Source organism: Camarhynchus parvulus, chromosome 1A (assembly GCF_901933205.1).
Source record: "Camarhynchus parvulus chromosome 1A, STF_HiC, whole genome shotgun sequence".
NCBI lineage: Eukaryota > Metazoa > Chordata > Aves > Passeriformes > Thraupidae > Camarhynchus > Camarhynchus parvulus.
In genome coordinates, this window is record NC_044586.1 from 35,008,040 (window position 1) to 35,027,461 (window position 19,422).

The window sequence follows — 19,422 nt, forward strand, 5'->3', positions numbered from 1 at the left end:
AAGATATTCAGAAAAGCCAAATATAAATCCAGATATTGTAAGTATTTAAAGTTTTCCTGCATAATTCTGATTCAAGGGAAAGCCTTGGTAACTTTGCAAGCTTTGAATCTTTGTTGCTTATTGTGGCTTTATTTTACTTAAGCAAGCAACAATACCTTGCTAGTTCTTGAACTAAGAGCTACTATTTCTTGCACAATGATTTTGTTCTGACTGGTTAAAGCAAATCTCAGTACAGTCCATTTTCTCCAGAAAGGGCTACAAGGAGTTCATCTGATTCCATGGAAAGAAAGAGGAAGAAAGTTTCCTGCTAAGGTTGCCAGCAATTCCTCTGTGTTAAGGGCTAGCTAACAGTCAGCACTAATGTTGGGAGGTTAAGAACTCCTCCAGCATGCTGATCCCCGTGGGATAACTCAACAGCTCTTCATTTGTACCAACGGCAGTCACAGTTGAATCTAAAAGTAGATTTTTTCCACACCCTATTAACAGCAGCATTAGAATGCAGCAGGGACCATCCACAGAAAAAAACCTTTTCTGTTATCTCACAGTTATCTTTGAGGAGGTGGCAGACATCCCTGTGAAAATTATCCTTATAGCTTGCCTCTTATTTAAGGATATGCTGGTACTATCAAGTGGTGCCTTTTTAATGCTGAAATTGCTACTAATACTTAAGAGTCTCTGCACGACTCTTTCAGCTGGGAGAGCAGCTTCAATAGTTACCTATTTTCCATATATGTAGACAAGCTGTGACACTTTCACCCTTATTGACATGATCTGCATAAGCCATGTGGTTTCCATTAAGAAGGGTCCACAGAATATAGTCAACTCTCCATTATCTTGGCTAATAGGAGAATAGAATAACCCAGATAAAGGAAAGACATGCATAATTATTACTTCCAGATAAGAGCCGGCTCAAATATTTCTGCACTGTGCTCCCCAGACAGAGCTTGTACTTCTGTCAGAGTTTGCCAGCTTAGAGTTTATTAAGTCAGGCATTACCTGCATCCATCTGATACAAGCAAGGCAGCTTGGGTGTTCCTATGATTTAATCACTCCACAAATACTCTAGTAACTGAAAATCATCTCAGCCATAATTAAATAACAACTTCCTTATTCACCCTTTTATATGTTCTGATACTGGCACAGTGTAGACCCAGTCAAGCATGGCCAAGTCAAGGCTGAGTGTAGAATAATAAGGAAAGGCAAACTATGCCTGAAATACAAGAGGAGTTAAGTTCAAGACACAAGGGAATGCAGAAAACATACAACGATGTGGAAGGACTTTGGATTCACATGTAACAGTGACATTAAAACAAGTGCTTAATCTCTTATTTCCAGATAGCAATCTCAGAGGAAGCGCTCTCAGGACTGTCACAGGTAACGCATGTGAACTACAACTACTTTTCTACATGAGCTGTCAGAGATTTCTTTTTTTAGTGTGTTGCAATTGCTCAGTCACATTGAACATTTGTCAGTTGTGGGTTCTCATTACGTATAATCTTCACAGACCTCTTGGTACCAATACATATCCTTCCTGATCTCTGATAGCTGCTGGTACACAAATTGTATTGTTCAGTCACAAGAGACACTAAGTTCTGTAACAGATTTATGGACAAAAGATGTCTTTACCATTAGAGAAAGAAATAATGTTTTCTTACAAAGAAAATTAAAGTGTGGCAAACATTTTTTTTCTGGATTCTTGTGGAAGGGAAGGTATAATGAAGAAATAAACTCAGGCCTAATGAAATCAGCAACATCATTTCTTAAACATTGAAGTGAATCATTTTATGGAAACCAAACTGTTGCCAGGAAAGTTTTTTAATGGTATACTTGTACATGACATTGTGCTGAAGAATTGATGATTACATTCTGCCACATTCCATGTTTCATTTACAAATTAGCATTGCCTTGGTTTGTCTGCACATTACAGTTAGACAGAGCTACACAATAATGCAAGCCACAGGCCAAGCTGTAAAGGGAAAACTGATGGCTCTGATAAATTAGCCATCTCATGTAACTGGCTACAGAAAGAGCAACTGACAGCAAATCACAGTGCCAAACATATCAAATCCCTAAATATCTGTTCATTTTGCTTAAAGCATCACATACAGTGTTTAGATCACTGCGGAGGTCCTGGACAACATTTTCTATACTCCTGGTATCCTTCAGAATCTCAATGCTTTGCGTATATGGATTGAAATACACAGAGAAGGGACGATTGATTGATTTGGCGAAGTCCCTGAAAGGAAAAAAAGAAAATTAACTTCCTTTTTTTTCCCAGCCACTAAAGAAGAGAAAATTAGATTCTTGAGTCAGGGAAAATTATTTACCTCATCTTTTCTTTGGCCTCTTCAAAACTCTCTGAAACAAAGTAAACTTCCTGGAAAGTAGTGATAAGGCATTCTTGCAAACAGGTTGTCTTTGGATCGAATGCTTTCACATTGGCCTTGTCAGAGAGAGCATGCTGCAAAATACACCACAGGATCTGTTAAACTGGATTTTGATTATGCTGTGTATCTATATCAGCTGCTCATATATACAGCTTTTATATCGCTGTCCTGTATCTTTCCCACTAATTGGTAGCTCATCTTGTTTTACATATAGTGTTTTTTCTGTTTGAATAGTCAATAGAATTTGTTATTTAAAAGGCTCGTACTATGGGAGATGGTTTTTCCCCTTAATAATAAAATAATAAAGAGGGTGTTAGAAATGCACCTGCCATGAACATATACAGATGTAAATGTTCAGATGGAAAAAGAAAAACCATCAAATAACCATTATTGAAAAATTATCTATACAATTACAAACATATATGTCCCCAAAATCTCATTTAACTAGCAGAATTCATCTTCATCTTGGTGGGTAAATTGGGTCTGACTAAACCATTCAGGTAATCTGTACTTTACATTTTCAAGTTAAAATCATATAGTATTTTCCTGACAGCAAAAGTGAAACTACACACTGAAAAAAATGGCATTCAATAATGGCAATGTATTGCAAGACAATGAAATACACTACTCTTCTGCCACACAACCTGAGCAATAATGCTTCACATAGTACTGCAAAGAAAAAATAACAGATATAGATAAGTCCAAAAGAGACATTGGGCAGATAAGGCAAATGCTACACAGGGCAGAGAGTTCTGATCAGCCTTTCTCTTCATATGACTTGCACAAGTCACTAGAAAAGAGAGGTTCAGAACTGAAAATCAGGTACTGAGACATTTTCCAGGAAAATGTTTTCTCACTCCCCTTTCAACTTGAATACTTGGGTTGGCTTTTGCATCTATCTTATCTTCTAGAGCGCACATATTTTCATTCTCAGTCCTCTGTTACAGAAGTATAAGGTAAGAAAGCAGAGCATATTTAGGTCACCTTTCAACCTTCTTTAGTCCCCTGATACCTATATAGAGTGAAGATGTGAATGAAAAGCATAAAGAAATGACAGGGAGGAAGCAGATCCCTGAGGTCCAAAGGTGCCTCTGATTTCTTTACTTTCCATCTGCATGGACATTCTTTGCAGTGGAGAAAAGTATTAACCTTAAGGTATTCACAACTTTTATCCTTGCTCTTGCTTATACTCATTCCTAAATGCCTGTGAAAGGCTCTGAAAATATCACATTAACTCTCAACCTGAAGTCTCCAAATAGCAGGACAGAAAACTGGAATAAGAGCCTCTTTCTCCCACCTCCTCTCTCTCCAAAAATAAATACATGAAAAATCAATGCATGGAATCTTAAAATGTCAGGGAATTAACTTTCTTTGGTACATGTATATTTTCCTTCTCACAAGGTTTGCTGTTTCTAGCCAGCCATCAGTTAAACAGGTTTGAAAACAAATATAAACAATGGTCTCTCAAGCATCATCCTCTTCTAAAAGGACTGCAGGAACAGGCTCACCTTATTAGGCCCCTGTCTGTATCCCTGTTGTCACTTTCTCTTTGCAGAACCATGGTGTGGTTGAATGCTTATAAATTAAGGCATTTACCTCCTTCTCTCAAAATTAATTTGCCTTTTCTCACCTGGAATTATAATAGATTCCCTGGGAGGGTATCTATAGATAAAAATCTCCTCTTAAGGTGACTTTGTGCTTCCAGGTGAGTCTTGGTGGCTCAAATGTCTAAAGCACAAAGTTTCAAAACTCTGAGTGGACTGAGTGAGGTTGATTCCTTGCAGGGAATGAAGATGATGATACAGGCCATGATTCCATAGGAACTGACTACTTCTGGTTCATGGATTCTTTCCTGTACTGTGAAAGGTTCAACAGAAAGGGGGACGCTGTTAACTTCTCTACTTACTAATGGCCTCTGATGGGCCAGGCCTAGTCCTTGGGACTGAAGTTATCAGCATCAAGAAGGGAGCCAGCTTGTGGCTCTAACATTGTGAACAACTGTTCTAGTCACTGAACCCTAATTTTATAAAAGGAGAAACTTTAAAGAGAAGGAAGGGCTGATGCTATCACAGGGGATGTCCCCTGAGAAAGCCTTTCTAGTTATTCTCCTCAGATAATCCATATGAAATGACTGATTCTTTCTGGATCCCAGTTTAGTTATACATGAACAGAGCTGCTGTTTTACAAAGCAACTCTGCAGAGAGTGGAACATGAGGACAGTAGCACATGTGCACCCTGGAAACCAAGTGTAAAGTATTCAGACATGCCTTCAGAATTAGGTGACAACAGATCAGTTATTCTTAGGATTACAGTTTGGAAACAAAAGGTGTAAATTCTGGTGAATTCCCACCCAAGATCCCTGTCTCCCCTCCAAGTTCTTTTGGCTCTTAGATCAAGTAGGAATTGTCATGGCTACCAAAGCAATGTTTCCATCTTTGCAAGTCTGGATGGTGTTTTCAAATTGCACAGCCTGGCATCTGTAACATCTGCTATTGAGGTGATATTCTGACACCAGTAATGCCAGAGTTCAGCAATTGAAATGAGCCTACAGACAAACCTTCAGAGAGACCATAAACTATCTCATGTGAACTAGAATGGTCAAGACACTGACTCAAAGCTGGTCAGAGCATTTATCAGAAACTTTACAGCACTGTAAAATGCTGGTCCTTGGCAATCTCGACGTTTTGAAGTACATAATCTCAACCAAAACAAATTGTCTGGTGAGTCCAAAAGCTTTCAGCGTCCAGCCTGTGTTTTTTAAATACGTGTTATTCACTTATGGTTTGGTTGGACATTCAGTTCTTTAGTGAACTCAAATGAGTAAGTACACAATATGTATTTCTCCATGAGAAACCTCTATGTTATCCACCTCCAATGAGATGTTAGGGCTAGCACTCATGGAAAATAGCTTTTGATTAAAAAGGGCATCTCACCATCTTGTGGATTTGTGATAACGGTCTCTAACAGCCCATTCATACAGACTGTACTGGTAATGCTAGTCATACTATTGGTGAGTCTTCTTCAGTTCAAGAAATAAAAATTTGGAGTGAAACTTTGAAATGAATCATCACTGATTCTCAGGAAAAGCAGCACTATCAGACAGCTTAAGAAGTAGACAATCATTTGTACTGAAAATAAGCATAACAATAAAGAAATGCTTCCACTTCCTGCCAGATGAAAGGTTAAAAGAGTGATTGAGGTGCCTAACAACAGGCGTCTAAGGCCTAGGCTGTCTGATGCATTTTACAGAGAGTAGAAGATACAGCATAAGATCTAAAGAAGTCTTTTACACATTTCTGCAGCGGCAGCTGGTCAGAAATACTAGGGCATATCAGATGGCACCAGGCATTTACACTGCACAACTGTGAATCATTTCCTAAGTGACCACTATCACTGACACATGAAAAAAGAGTTTGGTCTTGTAATTCCTCCTTTGAGTATAAAAATGGATTGCAATAATACAACTCAGAGCTTTTCAGGTTTGTGAAAGAAAATAAATGAAACAAAACTCAAAAAGTAAAATCTTCATCTAGCAAGGGGAAAACTTGAGATGAGTTATAAATACTGTACTGTCTGAGAAGTACAGGAGGGCAGAATAGGAACATAGGTGAGAAGATGTGTGAGTGCCAGTACTGATTTTATCACCTTGTTTTCCCAGGGGGTGTACATAGAGTCTTGAAAAACCTGCTCTTAAATGTTTTCCTGCTTATCTACAAAATGTGTTGTGAATCTGACAGTGTCCTGTATTACCAGAAAATTTTGTTCAATTGTGTAATTGTACAGAAATTCTAGAAAAAGACAAAAAATCTCACTATTTCAAGATTCTTTAAATTAGCATCTGAGATCCAGGAGTTGTTTTCTTCATCCCCTTCAGAAAACAGAGCCAAAATTTGCATTTTAATATTTTTGGTTATAAAGTCTAATGCTGGCACTTCTTAAATTGCCTTTAAAAAAATAATACAATTGGATACTGTACTTGACTTTAAAAATTTATAGAGATTTTAAGTCTACCTCTCTGTTCAGTATAGAAGCATACAACAGGGATGTATGACTTGATCTACAGCCAACTGAAGTTGATAGGAGACTCCTTTAATGAAAGAGTTCAAGAGAGCATCACACAAATTAAATGGATTAAAGTTTCCAAAGACATTTGAACTGCTTTTTAGAAACAGTTTTAATAATTGAAATGTACATTATTTCCGCCTTATCTCTAAGCCCCAAATACATACTGTGTAATAGTGTTAGCTAGAGTTAACCTGACTATATTAGGCAGAACATTTTATAACTACTTACTGTATTATTCTATTCCCCCCAGGCTTCATTTTTAATCTTCTCTTTCTCGTTATTTTGTTGTGCTTTTAATTTTTTTTTTTTTACTTGATGCTTTCATAGCATGCACATAAGGAGATGCATTTTTCATAATCTGAAATTTGAGGTCTAATTACTGAGTGGGGAAAAAGATTTCAAGGGAATACTATAGTGATAAGCTGGTGCACACATTTCTCTAGCTTTTACAGTTATTTGTTACTAGAGCTGTTGACCAGATTTGTGAAGTGGAGCAGTGTAATACAGAAACAGGGATGACTGAACAAGCCATTCAGTCCTCCAAAAAGCCCAAATACTGCTTGCCATTTCTGACCTGCAAATAGACTCATGCACTTCTAGAAATTTATACAAATTATACATAAAATTGGCCACCATTTTATTTCCTGTGCATACTGTTGCATTGAAAAGAAAGCTGATAGGGACAGAAGTTGGAGAAAGGCTTTTCTTCTTGCTCACAAAAGCATATTAATAAAAAATGCCTGTGCAATCTCAAGGGCACCCTCAGTAAATTTGCAGAGAACACCAATTTGGGCAGGAGCATTGTTCTGATGGAGAACAGGAAGGCTCTGCAGAGGATCTGGAAAGGATGGATCAATGGACGGAGGCCAGTTGTTGAGGTTCAACAAGCCCAAGGTTGCCAGGTTCTGCACTTGGGTGCCATCAAGCCCAAGCAGCAAAGAGTGGCTGGAAAGTGGCACATCAGAAAAGGACATGACGGTGCTGGCCAACAGCTGACCAGGAGCCAGCAGTGTGCCCAAGTGGCCAAGAAGGCAAATGGCATCCTGGTCTGTATCTGCAATAGTGTGGCCAGCAGGACCAGAGCAGTGACCCTCAGCACTGGTGAGGCCATACCTAAAGTCCTTGTCCAGTTTTGGGCCTCTCACTCAAAGAAAGACATTGAGGTTCTGGAGGGTGTCCAGAGAAGGGTAGTGGAGCTGGGGAAGGGTCTGGAGCACAATGATGAGGAGCAGCTGAGGGAACTGGGTTTGTTTAGCCTGAAGAAGAGGGAACTCAGGGGAGACCTTTTCCCTCTCTATAGTTTTCTACAAGGAGATTGTAGCCAGATGGGGGTTGGTCTCTGCTCCCCAGTGAAAAGTGACAGGAGAAGTGGAAATGTCTTCAAGTTGTGCCAGGGGAGGTTTAGATTGGATATTAAGAAACATTTCTTCACCAAAATGGTTGCCAAACACTGGAGTAAGCTGCCCAAGAAAGTGGTAGAGTTACCATCCCTGGAACTATTTCAATGATGTGTGGATATGGCACTTGAGGGCATAACCTAGTGGCATATTTGGCAGTGCTGGGTTAACAATTGGACTTGATCATCTTAGAGAACTTTTCCAACCTAAACTATTCTATGACTCTAAACTCAAGGTAGCAAAACTCAACATTTCAAGATCTGCCTTCCTAGTGGCAGGGATATACATAAGTATTTGAGCTTCTATGGGCCACAGCCATCCCCATCTAAGGTATGGCAGAAGTTATTTCTGACAGGATGTCTTCACTCTGCCACCTGTGAGAAGTATGAGTGTTGAACACATGACAGGGACATGTCATGGCCATGCAATCTGAGTCTCCTCTTCCTCCCCGCTCACCAGTGCTGAAATAGCCAGCATTGTTCTCATCATTTTCAGAGCAATTGCTACCATCAGTAAGGATTTCAGTAACAATCAGGATCTCAACAACAGTCTATTAGCATGACCTTCCTTCAGGTCAAGGAAGAAAATTGCCCTCCTAGTAGGTGCTAGGAGGGAGATTGTTTTCTGAAAAAACAGGAGAAAGTGACAATGGCTTGATGCAAGGCTGTGCACCAAAGTCATGGGTGCCCAGACATTCTCCTTCCTAAGCACCTCCCCAATAATATTTTGCTGACAAGAAGCACAGTCATGCCAGGATTGTGATCTAGAAATGGCTTCTCCCATGGTCACTTTATCAGAAAACTTAGTCATTTTTTCCATTTTTTTTCCTTAACTTTTACCTTCTTTTCTACCCTGGAGCACACTTCCACAGACTTTTGAATATTTTTCACCTTATCAGTCCCTTCATGGAGACTATGTCTACTTTTGGTATGGTGCTGTTCTGTTCCCACAGCACACAAGTGCTTAGTTTATCAGTAACTGAAATTTCTAACTTAAGATCAGTATATGCAAGATCTGGTGAAATTTACTATCTTATGACACACAAGAGGTCAAATCAGGTGATCTAGTAGTCCCTTCTGGCATCACATCTACAAAACATATATGTAGTGAAACAGAAAAGTATATAATATTATTGACTTAGAGCAAAATTATTATGATATATATCCAGCCATAACACTGCAGCAGATCAATATAGTCCATTAATGTGCAGATTATTTAGCTTTTAGCGTTGCTTTTCAAAATTATTATTTTTTGCGTTTATACTCTGAGTTTACTGCTGAACAAAAAACCCAGATCTGGGGTCACAAATGTGTGGTACCAAATATGCACACTTGACAAGAATAATGCATTTGTTTATGACATTGATGGTAGAAGATTTATTATGTTCTTGACTATTAATTTCTTCTTTTTTATGTCCTTAGATTTTGTAAATCATATGGTAGGTATTTTCAGGGTCATCACCTAGCAACCTTAACTGTTAGTTTAAATAAAAGGTCTAATTCTTTAGAGAATCCTGCAGAGTTTGGGGCTTAGCACTGAATGTTGCTGAGCCAAAGGAAAACAAGTGGGGCATCTTCATCTCTTTTCATTCGAACAACTTGCACTGTGAGTATAAAATATTGCCAGGCAGATATGGAATGTTTCTGTGGCAGGAGTATGCACAGAACTGAGAGCAACTCCAATGCAATCAAAGAAAAAGCACTAAAGAAGGTAAATTTCTTCAACATTTTTTACTACTGGAAGTATAGCAGATTTACTAATGAGCTTCACCCCAAATATTCACAGTTACAGGTAAAACAAATAGCAGAAAGAGACTGAGATACTTCTATTAAACTGCCAAGTAGCTCACTAAAAGCCAGCCCTGGAGGGTGGGAAGATGTGGAAACTCAAATAAACAATGGATATGCTGCAAAATAGTTTTCAATACTCTTCCATATATGCCTTCTAAGTCCAAATGTTTTAACTGCAAAGCCACTAAGAGTTCATTTGGGTCTCTGAAAGTGGTACTCCTCCCTCTCTTCACCCTTCCCTTCCACCTCACTGAGAGATGTATTATGTCCCAAAATACTACAGCTGTGACAAAATACTTTTTGCCTATTCCCCATGTTTTCTAGGCATTAAAAGAGGCAATAAATTATCCACTTCAACTACTCACACCATGCAAGGTGTTAACACTTTCACCCTTAAAAGAATAGGGCTCTATGTATTGTGACATAGGCAAGTTCAATGTGAGTTCATATGCATTCCTTAATTTTAAATATGATTAATCATATCAGGACCTTAATGAATACTGTTCTTTCCATATCAATAATGAATCCACTCAAGTACACTGGATTACTTAGAACAGAATCATGTCTGATTTCTAGCACTTCTTTTTGGGTCTTAAAAATACGTGCTCCTCATCCAAACAAAGCTTTTAGAGCCCAAGGCACTCTTACCTGCTAGAACCCTTGAGCCCCGTTTGACAAGAAATGAAAATTCAAACAGAAATCAGTTTTTTAGTTTATAGTTGCTTTGGTACTTTGGGCCTTACAAGTCCATTTCATGCTTCAAGTGCCAGCTGATATTTCAAACAAAGCTTTTAGGTCAATACTGTATTTTAAATACAAGCTTTTTATCTTGAGAATTTTAACTGTTATTTGAAAGTCAATGTATTTATATCCACCTATTTTTTTGTTATGATTAAAATTTTACTATGCTTTAAGGATACATACCTTTAACTCTCCAATAGAAGACAGAAGTCCTGCCCCATAAGCACGCAGTTGTCCTTCTTGCTTGCAAAGGCCAAATTCAATTGTAAAGAAATAGCACTGTAAAATATACAGATATTCAGTACGAATAGTACAGTTGCAAACAGGCACTTCAGCAATAACAATCATACCATATTCACTTGCTTGTCCCACTTCTTTAGAATTACCTACTTTGAATATAATCTCAGATAACGTACATTGTTTCTGCTAAGTAATTTAAATGTCATGTTCAGCAGTAAGGAAGCTTTGCACAAAAATTTGGGATTTTGTTCTTTGTCTGGGTACATAAGGAGTTCACAAGAATGGCCAGTTAGGAACAGACAAGTAAGATCATTTTTAGGTATCACAGGTGCGGATAGTAACCTACAGAGGTTTCTGAAACCTTCAGAAGTAAATGAGATGCCTCAAAACAGAATCCTGCAAGGCAGCTGGTCTGACTGTCTAGGAGTATCTGAAGAGCTCTAAGATGTAGTTCAGAGCACTTAGTTTTAAGTTCAAGCTGATGTCACTTCAAAGTCTGAAATATACTTGAGTTGTCTTGAGTTAAAATTAATTTACTTATATGTATGTGCTTAAGAGCCTTCCTGAGTTGAGGTCTAGGTCTTCACTAGATTTTATTCTGTCATAAATAAGGAATGAATTTGGCATTTGGCTTCTTAAACTGCAGAAAGAAAATTATATTCAGTCCAATGAATTCACTTGATCAATGAATTCACTTGAACGATAACAATTGTTTTTTAGTCTACATTCCATCTGGTAACATATCTGACCTGTAAAACTGATGAAAAGCTGCAAAAAGAGATCTGTTAAATCAGCATAACAGTATCGTATCTAACTTTGCTGTACCCACCTAACAAAGTTAAATGTTAGGAAGATCATAAGAAGCACTGACAGCCTACTGTCCACTAAATGCTAAAGATCGCAGTCACTTCTGCTCTTATGGTACTGGATTTTACTTTGGTTTTTTTACAACACATCACATGCTTTTTGATATTAGATCAAACAGTTGAGATTAAGATGGTAACTATTTCATATTGTAAACATATGAAGGTTTTAGGAAGTTGAGATCTAAGTTATACAAGAATATTGCACATATATATATACATATCCCGATATATGTTTGTGTTTATTACATCATCTGACAATTTCAGGTTTTGCACAAAGGGGCATAACTCCACTGAACCTGGAAGATTTAAATGTCTTTGCAGGAGATATGAATTTAGGATAAGAAATTACCCAATATTTTGTACTAAATTTTAATTTTTTTAAGTAACTTCAGAATACATCCTAATACAATGTTGGTTTTTTTCCATTCACTTCTTCCTTAATTCCCAATTGGGTTTCATATTAAATATAGAAGACCCCAAATTAACAGCTCTTTTAAGTTCAACCAATGTTTAGAAATTCAAAAATTATTAATTGCTTGATCTCATAAAAGTTTCTGTACAGCTAGTGATTCATACAGCATACCCTTCATGCAGAAGGGTATAATAAAAAAGGGAATAAAAACGTATGAGCCCCATGTCTGATCCAAACCTGCTCAGTCAGCTGAGAAGAAGGAACCAGTGGCAGAGACTTCAAACATCTCAAGTCTGATTACGTCACAGTAGTCAAATGCAGAGATATCCATAAAGGAAGGTGAAAGCACAACATCATCAAATAAAACAAAACAAAAAAACAAACCCCAAAAAATCAAATTTCCACCTCTGGCTTTGCTATTGACTCAGGTAAATCAAGCTGGCATAAAATTTTTCAGTACATCAGATGATATCACCACTTAGGAGGTAGGCAAGACAACAGGTTTCCAAAAATATTGTCTCAGGGACAAACAACCAATAACACAAAATGTCACAGGCATCACAGAAGTAGCGAGCGAAGCTGAGAGACCTATCACAAAGAGTACAAATTTCGCTTCCCTGCCTAAATATTTTGCCAGAACAGCTATCAGTAGGCCACAGTCCTGCTCGCATACATGCTGACCCAGCTAGAAACTAACTACTCAGCTTTACACTTAAATCCTACTAACATCTTTGAATTTGTCCCCCTCTTCCTCAGGGTTCCATAAAGGAATCTCTCAGGTAGTAGTTCTCATGCTGCTAACATTAACATTCTGACAGACATACAGCAGGATTAGACTCCTGATAAAACACAGTGATCATGCTCATTTTCATTTTTAAAACCAACAGCAGCTAAAAAGTAGTCTGGTGTTTGTATGTTTTAGATCTGTAAGAGCTGCACTTAGTCCCCACATGTGGGGCACCTCTACTGTTGACCTTTCTTAGGCTGAAGAAGACCAAAAATATGTCACGCTGCTCCCAAGAGAAAGTCAAATGCCCATTTAGCAATCTATAGGGCCAGCAGAGGGAAGGGGGAGAAACGTTCTCCACTCCTCTGAGGATGTGCACTCTGGGGGCTGGAAAGTGCAGAAGGCAGAGGAGCCAACACAGGCACTGGAGAGAGCAATCCCTGCTGTCCAGGGTGAGCAATATCCACGAGATAGGTAGGACTTGATTCCACTTCCTCCTTGATGGATAGACAGTACTTAAAGAGGGAGCTTCTTTTGCATTGGTTCAAAAATTATTATAATTGTTACTGTAATAAAAGGGAGTCATATTTATGAGCTAAGGCTTGCTGGTGAGAGCCAATCTTTACTATTTGTAAGACTTGTACTCTCAGTATAACTAACTAAAATAAAACACATAAATGGCAGTGTGTCTGCCTACTACTAACTTGTGATATCAAACTGCAGCATTAAGAAAAGCCTTTCAAATTAAAAGCTGATTTATAAATTTGCCACATGCAACAGCTACAATTTTGTATTTAAGAGTGCCCTGCTTAGCCAAGAAAGTGCAAAGCTCACCCAATGCTGCCACCTTCAGATCGGTAGTCAGCAATACATGATTCCCCCCACGGGTCTACTCACACCTGCAAAGGTGGCTCAGTGCACTAGAGTTTGCAGACTTTGGTAAGTTGTGTTCTCAAGCCTACAGACATCGAGGCAAACTGATAAGGAGTTTAAATATTAACTGTAAAGCGACACTTTTTATTGACAAGACACATAGACACCCCAGTAAATGTGTCCTTTTTATGGTAAGCTACAATTGTGATATCCTATATTACACACAGGATAAGCGCACTGGAGTGGGAATGACTGAACAAAGCAGTGGCTGTTGAGATGAATACATCTTTTGAAGCCTCACCTGAAGACAAATTTGATTATTACACTGCTGTTACACGTAGGCTGGTGCAAGCACAAATAGGGTGATCCAGGCTCTCCTGGTCTGATTTGAAATCTTGGACTTGTCTCTTGCATACTCCCTAGACTTTGAATGGCCCCAGATATTTGGTTCCTCTACAAACCACAGCAATATCTGTACTTTACTTTCAGCTCTACCTCACCTTTGGGGTGAAGTCTGTGTTTGCTACAATTATAGATAGACTCTTGAAGTAGGAAAGGTGGCTTTCCATGTTGTATAAATTCTGAAGTTCTCAAAGAGCCTTACAGTAAAATACTGCTCTGTTAGTCAAATCAGCAAAATGAGATGAATAATCAATATGCCAGATGAGGGATTAGAAATAATTTTTGTACCAAGTGACATCAATCAAGACCGTGCCAGGAGCACAAGACTATCTTCAGTATCATTTAATTCTATTTCTCTTATTGATTCAAGAATATATGAAAGATACTTTACAGTCAAGCTCATGAAACATTATCTAATGGGTTCAAAATTATTCAACAGATGCATGGAAGAAAATCCAATTAAGGGCTATAAAATACTAATATAGCAGATTTCTTCCTTCAGAACCCTTGAATCAAAAGTCATTGGCAAGTAAAGCAGTACATCAGGAAAATACCACCGTATGGCTTTCGACATATGCTGTCCTGCAGACGTCTGCAACTGCCTGGGTCACAGACAAGATACTGGGGTAGCTCGTCTGGCCAAGTGTATATGTGATTTCAGGAGTCAGATCAGTTGTCCTGCTATTGATAGGAAAGATACAAAGAACATCAAGCCCTAGCAAACTCCAAACCTGGTCTCCAGGGTAAACATAGTGTCTCTTCTTTGTATTCAGATACTGCCCTGCATTATAAACTGGACTACCATAAGAAAAAGAAAAAATCAGAGACAGCTATGACAGCTAACAGAAAAAATCGTTATTCGAGGGTGCTTAGATATTTTCAAAGGCAGGAAAAAAGGTCTGATAGGCTCAATTCTCCTCACCTGTCTGGTTTCTAAGCCTTTGAAAATCCCTTCTCACACCACATCATTGTGCATTTAAGACTCTCCCTCCTGGGATCTGTGCAAAGAACTTGTGCATAGTGTTAAGTCCTAGTGTCACAGAGTCAGTAGAAAATCTGACTTGTTCATAAAAAGGCCTTTCAAGCCATTCCACTTTGCTTCATTTTCTTATGATATACCTGGAGACCAATACTTGCATCACTAGGCAATTTTAAGTACAAAGTATATAATGAGATTTTATCTGTTTTCTGAAAGTACCTTATGAAAATGTTGTCAGGATGAGTCCTGAGAACACCAAGCATGTCAAGAGCTAATTCATTAGTGCTCCCTGCCACAAATGGAATGAGGAATTGTGTGATTGCATGACTGCAATCCTGGTACATGGGCAGAAGACTCACCACTACATGAACTGCCAATGTCATGGGCCTACAGCCCCAGGCTGATGTGTAATAGCCCAAATAATCACTTTATATGTATATAAAATTAGTTGCCCTGAAGACAATACAACTATTAACACATGTAAGTACTTGAAAGACCTGCACCAAATAACTATCCTTAAGAAAATATATTTACCTTGTTTCTACAGGATTTCAGATTTCAAAGGATATTTGAATGGACTACTCAATTCAAATGTATGTGATATGTTCACAATATGCAGAGATTAATTCCTTTTTCTTTAGGAGTCCTTTGGTATTTTTGCGCTAAAAAAATTCACCTAGAGATTAAATCTCTCATATAGTTGTAATTATCTCATAAATAAATAATTATATACCACTGAAAGACTTTTAAAAATGCCATTGTTAGAAATTAAATCTAAGAATTAATGAAATAAAAGTGTTTTCATTCCCTCTGTAAAAGGTGCTCAAATTGCAAGCAACTCTCAACTCAGAAATATATATGTGACTCTCATTTGTGCTTTCTTTCTTCATTCAGAGCTGGTGCAAATAAATTTTTGAATAGTTGTTTATTTTTCAATCTCAAACACATCAATAGTCACAAAAAATAACCAAAACACAGCTGGCATTTCACATTTTACTGAATTATTCAAAATTCAGTGTGTTGAGTAGTATCAGGAATGCTCTACTACAAGAAACAGATAGATGTAACAAAGGTAACCCAGGCAACTAGCCAATACAGCCCAGTGTTGGAGCCCAGACCTCAAGCAATAGCAGCTATTTGACAGCTATTCATGCGGGAACATTATTGAGCAGAAATGCAGAGAGATTTTTGAACAACAAATAAATCTCATGATGAGCTTGTGAATAGATCAAAAGCAGAGGAGTAAAATTCGATAGCCAAGTCTCATTATAGGTGATTCACTTACCTCCAACAAAGGCAGTGACCCTATTCACAACCAACAGCATTTCTAAATAAAAAAACAAAGTTTAATTCTTCAGATTTACCTTCTTGAAGATTTTTTTTTAGTCTGCCACTTTGAAAAGCATTTAGACTCAGTGAAATGAGGTTTCCTTCAGGGATTGCAAAGTGAATATATTTAACAACAGCCTCCTTTTTCCCCTCATCTCTCTTCTTTGCATTCAGACCTTTCACTAAGGGTGAATGCTTGGAACAATCTCTTTCTAAACAATAGTTTGAGTAGATGTGGTGCTGCTCATTAGAGCAGTCTGGGACACACACACACCGGCGTTGGCATTTCTGACAGTCACAGCACACAGTACCACTACATGCAAATTCCTCTAATGCAGGGCTTGACATACTCAGAGAAAGCATGGCCTATAGTGACCTCAGGGAGGCTTAACCCCTCATGAATATTTTGAAATTACGCTTGTTTTTTCAGGAGTTTCTGCAGAAAAACTCATAATGGTAACCAAAATAAAATTACCATCATGCATTTGTTAGGGAGCAGAAAATGTACCTACCTCAAGCAGCACAAGTAATGAGGTAACACTGTACCCCCAACACTGGGGAGCCCAGTCAAGACAAGACAATGTGTATGGCAGCTACCAACCTTGCAGGTGCAATATGACTTCCAGAATAAGACCTGGAGAACATTCTTACTAACAATTTTGTATCTCTTGAGAGAATATTTCTGTTGTTCATTCTCACATGAAGGAGGCCCACTTGCTGCTCTAAAGAGCAAGCAGAGAGAGAGGAGGATAAAGCGCTTCTGAGATTTTTCTGCTGTTGCAAAAGCTAGTTCCCACATAGCTGACATCACATAATATCTCAGTCCATGTTTGAATTACTTCAGAATATTCTGAACTTAGGTTTGCTTTGTGCAAAGATGATGTCTGTCCAGCCCACTCATTTTATCTCAGTCAAAAACCCTGGAGCTCTTTGGGGGTGAAGAATCGGGAACTTACACAGAAAATCTGGTGTTTCCTGGCAAGGCAGCAATTCCCTTCCGCCAAAGCTAGTGGTCACAGAGATGATGCAAAAAACCAATGTCACAAAAAGCACACTTGCTCAACACTGCCAGAAAAAGAACTCCTAGTTTTTTCAACATAATTAAATAACAGTGCTGAAGCTTAATATGCAGCTAAGAAAATGAGATCACTGAAACTAGAAACTGCTGCTTAGATAATTGTTAAACATAAGTCATTGAAGCCCTAATGCTTTGCCCTTCCTATTTCTCCTTCCCTGTCATTTGACTCTTATCTAGAACAATTTCTAAAACATGGGGGTTTAAGGTTTATTAATTTCATGTGGAGTTATTAAGAAAAAATTATGTGCAATAATGGGCCATTTCCTTTCCACTTTATTTTACAACATATAACATGAATTCACATTCAGTGCTCCCTATTTTAGCTGAAGAGAGTATTCACTCATTTCTTTTTCAAGCTGTTCGTTCAAATTTCAGTCATCCAGAGATTTCACACAGGTAACATAACAGGGACAGTGAGAGTTTTTGACATGTTAGCTGGGACTACATGAGATGGGGTCCTCTGAAAGTGAATTAAAAAAAAAAAAAAAAGCTGAGCATATCACAGCTGTTCACACTCTTCAGTCTGTGCTGCCTCATATGACACATGGGTTCATTAAGATCCTTCAAAATTCACAGGCTGCAAGAAGGGACTGTCTTTACGGCTTTTCCATTCCTATTTTACCCCTCTTTGTCCTGCTACTCTTACAGATGAGAACTTGGCACTAACACAAACAAAGCAAGAACAGTCCTGATCTGCTAGGATGTAGGGGCCAGAGCTAGCACTCCACAGTGTTCTCCTCAGCCTTGTGGCTTATGCTACAGCTTGGGGAGTATGATTCCTCCAGCAAAGAGCCAGGGACTTGAACAATGACAGGAGGCACGACAAAAGAGAGAGAAAATTTGAAACAAATACACACACAAAGAGATCAGTCTGTCCTTTGCCTGACAGCATGCTCAGTTTATGGGTCAATGACCCTCGGACTGTTACCCCAAATTGTGAACTACCTTGCTTAGAAGAATATCCAGAGAACAGACAAGAACGACCTCAGACATTTTTCTTCCCCCAGCATCCAGAGCCAGAATCTCTACAGAAGCCTAGCTCAGTTCTCAGGACATATTTACCACAGTTACCTGTAGACCTCAGCCCCAGTCCAACATTTTTTGTCCTTCTCTATAAAGGCCATCTTCCACTCCACAGCAAGCGTGCTAAGCAGGCAACTCAGAAGAGAAAGCATAAAATTGCAGCCCTCCATGAAATACTCTTCAGGATGGGGAGGGAGAGTTCATCCTTTTGAAAATGCTGCAATGTTCCAAGGAAACCACAAAAGGGGAAAACTGGCAGAGGATTCTCTTGTGCTTATCCTGGGAGAAGCTTTAGACAGACTGGCTAAGTAAATCCAGAGATTATCAAGTCGCAAAGGTGAAGCAACTAATCACAGCACAGGCTACCATCACTTTTTTTATAAGCAGAGAGTTTACTGAACCACTGCCCTGTGCCAGTCCACTGTCAGAATTCATTACTCTGAGCTGTGAGGCCTCTTTAGAAACCACTCTGGGCCAGCCCAGAGACAGACCCCTGGTGTCCTCCCTGACAGGCATTCCCCTGGGGAGGGCACCGGGCTCGTGTGGTGCTTCTCCTGATGCCATCCCCTGAAGCAGGCTGTGTCCTCGCTAATTGCCAGGCCAATTACTGCCTGTGACAGTTGTACTGCAGGGAGTGATGCAGGCGAGCCACTGAGCCTCCCGTGTCATTTTGGGCAAGGAGGGGTATGAGCTTCTTGTGTACAGGATCAGCTGCAAAACTCCTAATGTACCTACTAATGAGGGGAGGCTATATCTTCCGAAAGGGGAGCAGCCTCCTGGGGCTGAAAGAATATCAGACCTTTTTCAAGTTCTGTAACTGTGGGGGCAAAAATGTATTGAGAGAAAAGACAGGGACTACTAGCCAGTGAAGTTTTAAAATTCTAATTTCAAGGGAAAAATGCACTACTTCTTCACAGTCATATTAATTTCAAATTTATTTCTGAAGACCAAAAAAGAGTTAGGATTTCATTCCAAAATTACCACCATTCACATTAATTTTCTAAACATTTTAAAAAGAAAATTAGGCTATTGTATCTATTTACTGAAAACTGATTTAGTAGCTGCCTTGTTTTCAAACATCACAGTTTTTAACAGCAACATTGCATTTAAACT

The 19,422-nt window shown here is 38.7% G+C and overlaps 1 protein-coding gene across 1 annotated transcript in view; it reads right to left on the bottom strand.

Moving 5' to 3' along the window:
• Positions 1 to 1,430: 1,430 nt before the first annotated feature.
• TPH2 (tryptophan hydroxylase 2) overlaps positions 1,431 to 19,422 on the bottom strand; it is a 50,245-nt gene continuing 32,253 nt past the window's right edge. Inside the window, exons 9-11 of the mRNA XM_030960236.1 lie at positions 10,564 to 10,659; positions 2,328 to 2,461; positions 1,431 to 2,236 (exon numbers count right to left, since the gene is read on the bottom strand). Coding sequence (XP_030816096.1) covers positions 2,062 to 2,236; positions 2,328 to 2,461; positions 10,564 to 10,659 — 405 coding nt within the window. The 3' untranslated portion in view covers positions 1,431 to 2,061. The remainder of the gene's footprint in view (positions 2,237 to 2,327; positions 2,462 to 10,563; positions 10,660 to 19,422) is intronic.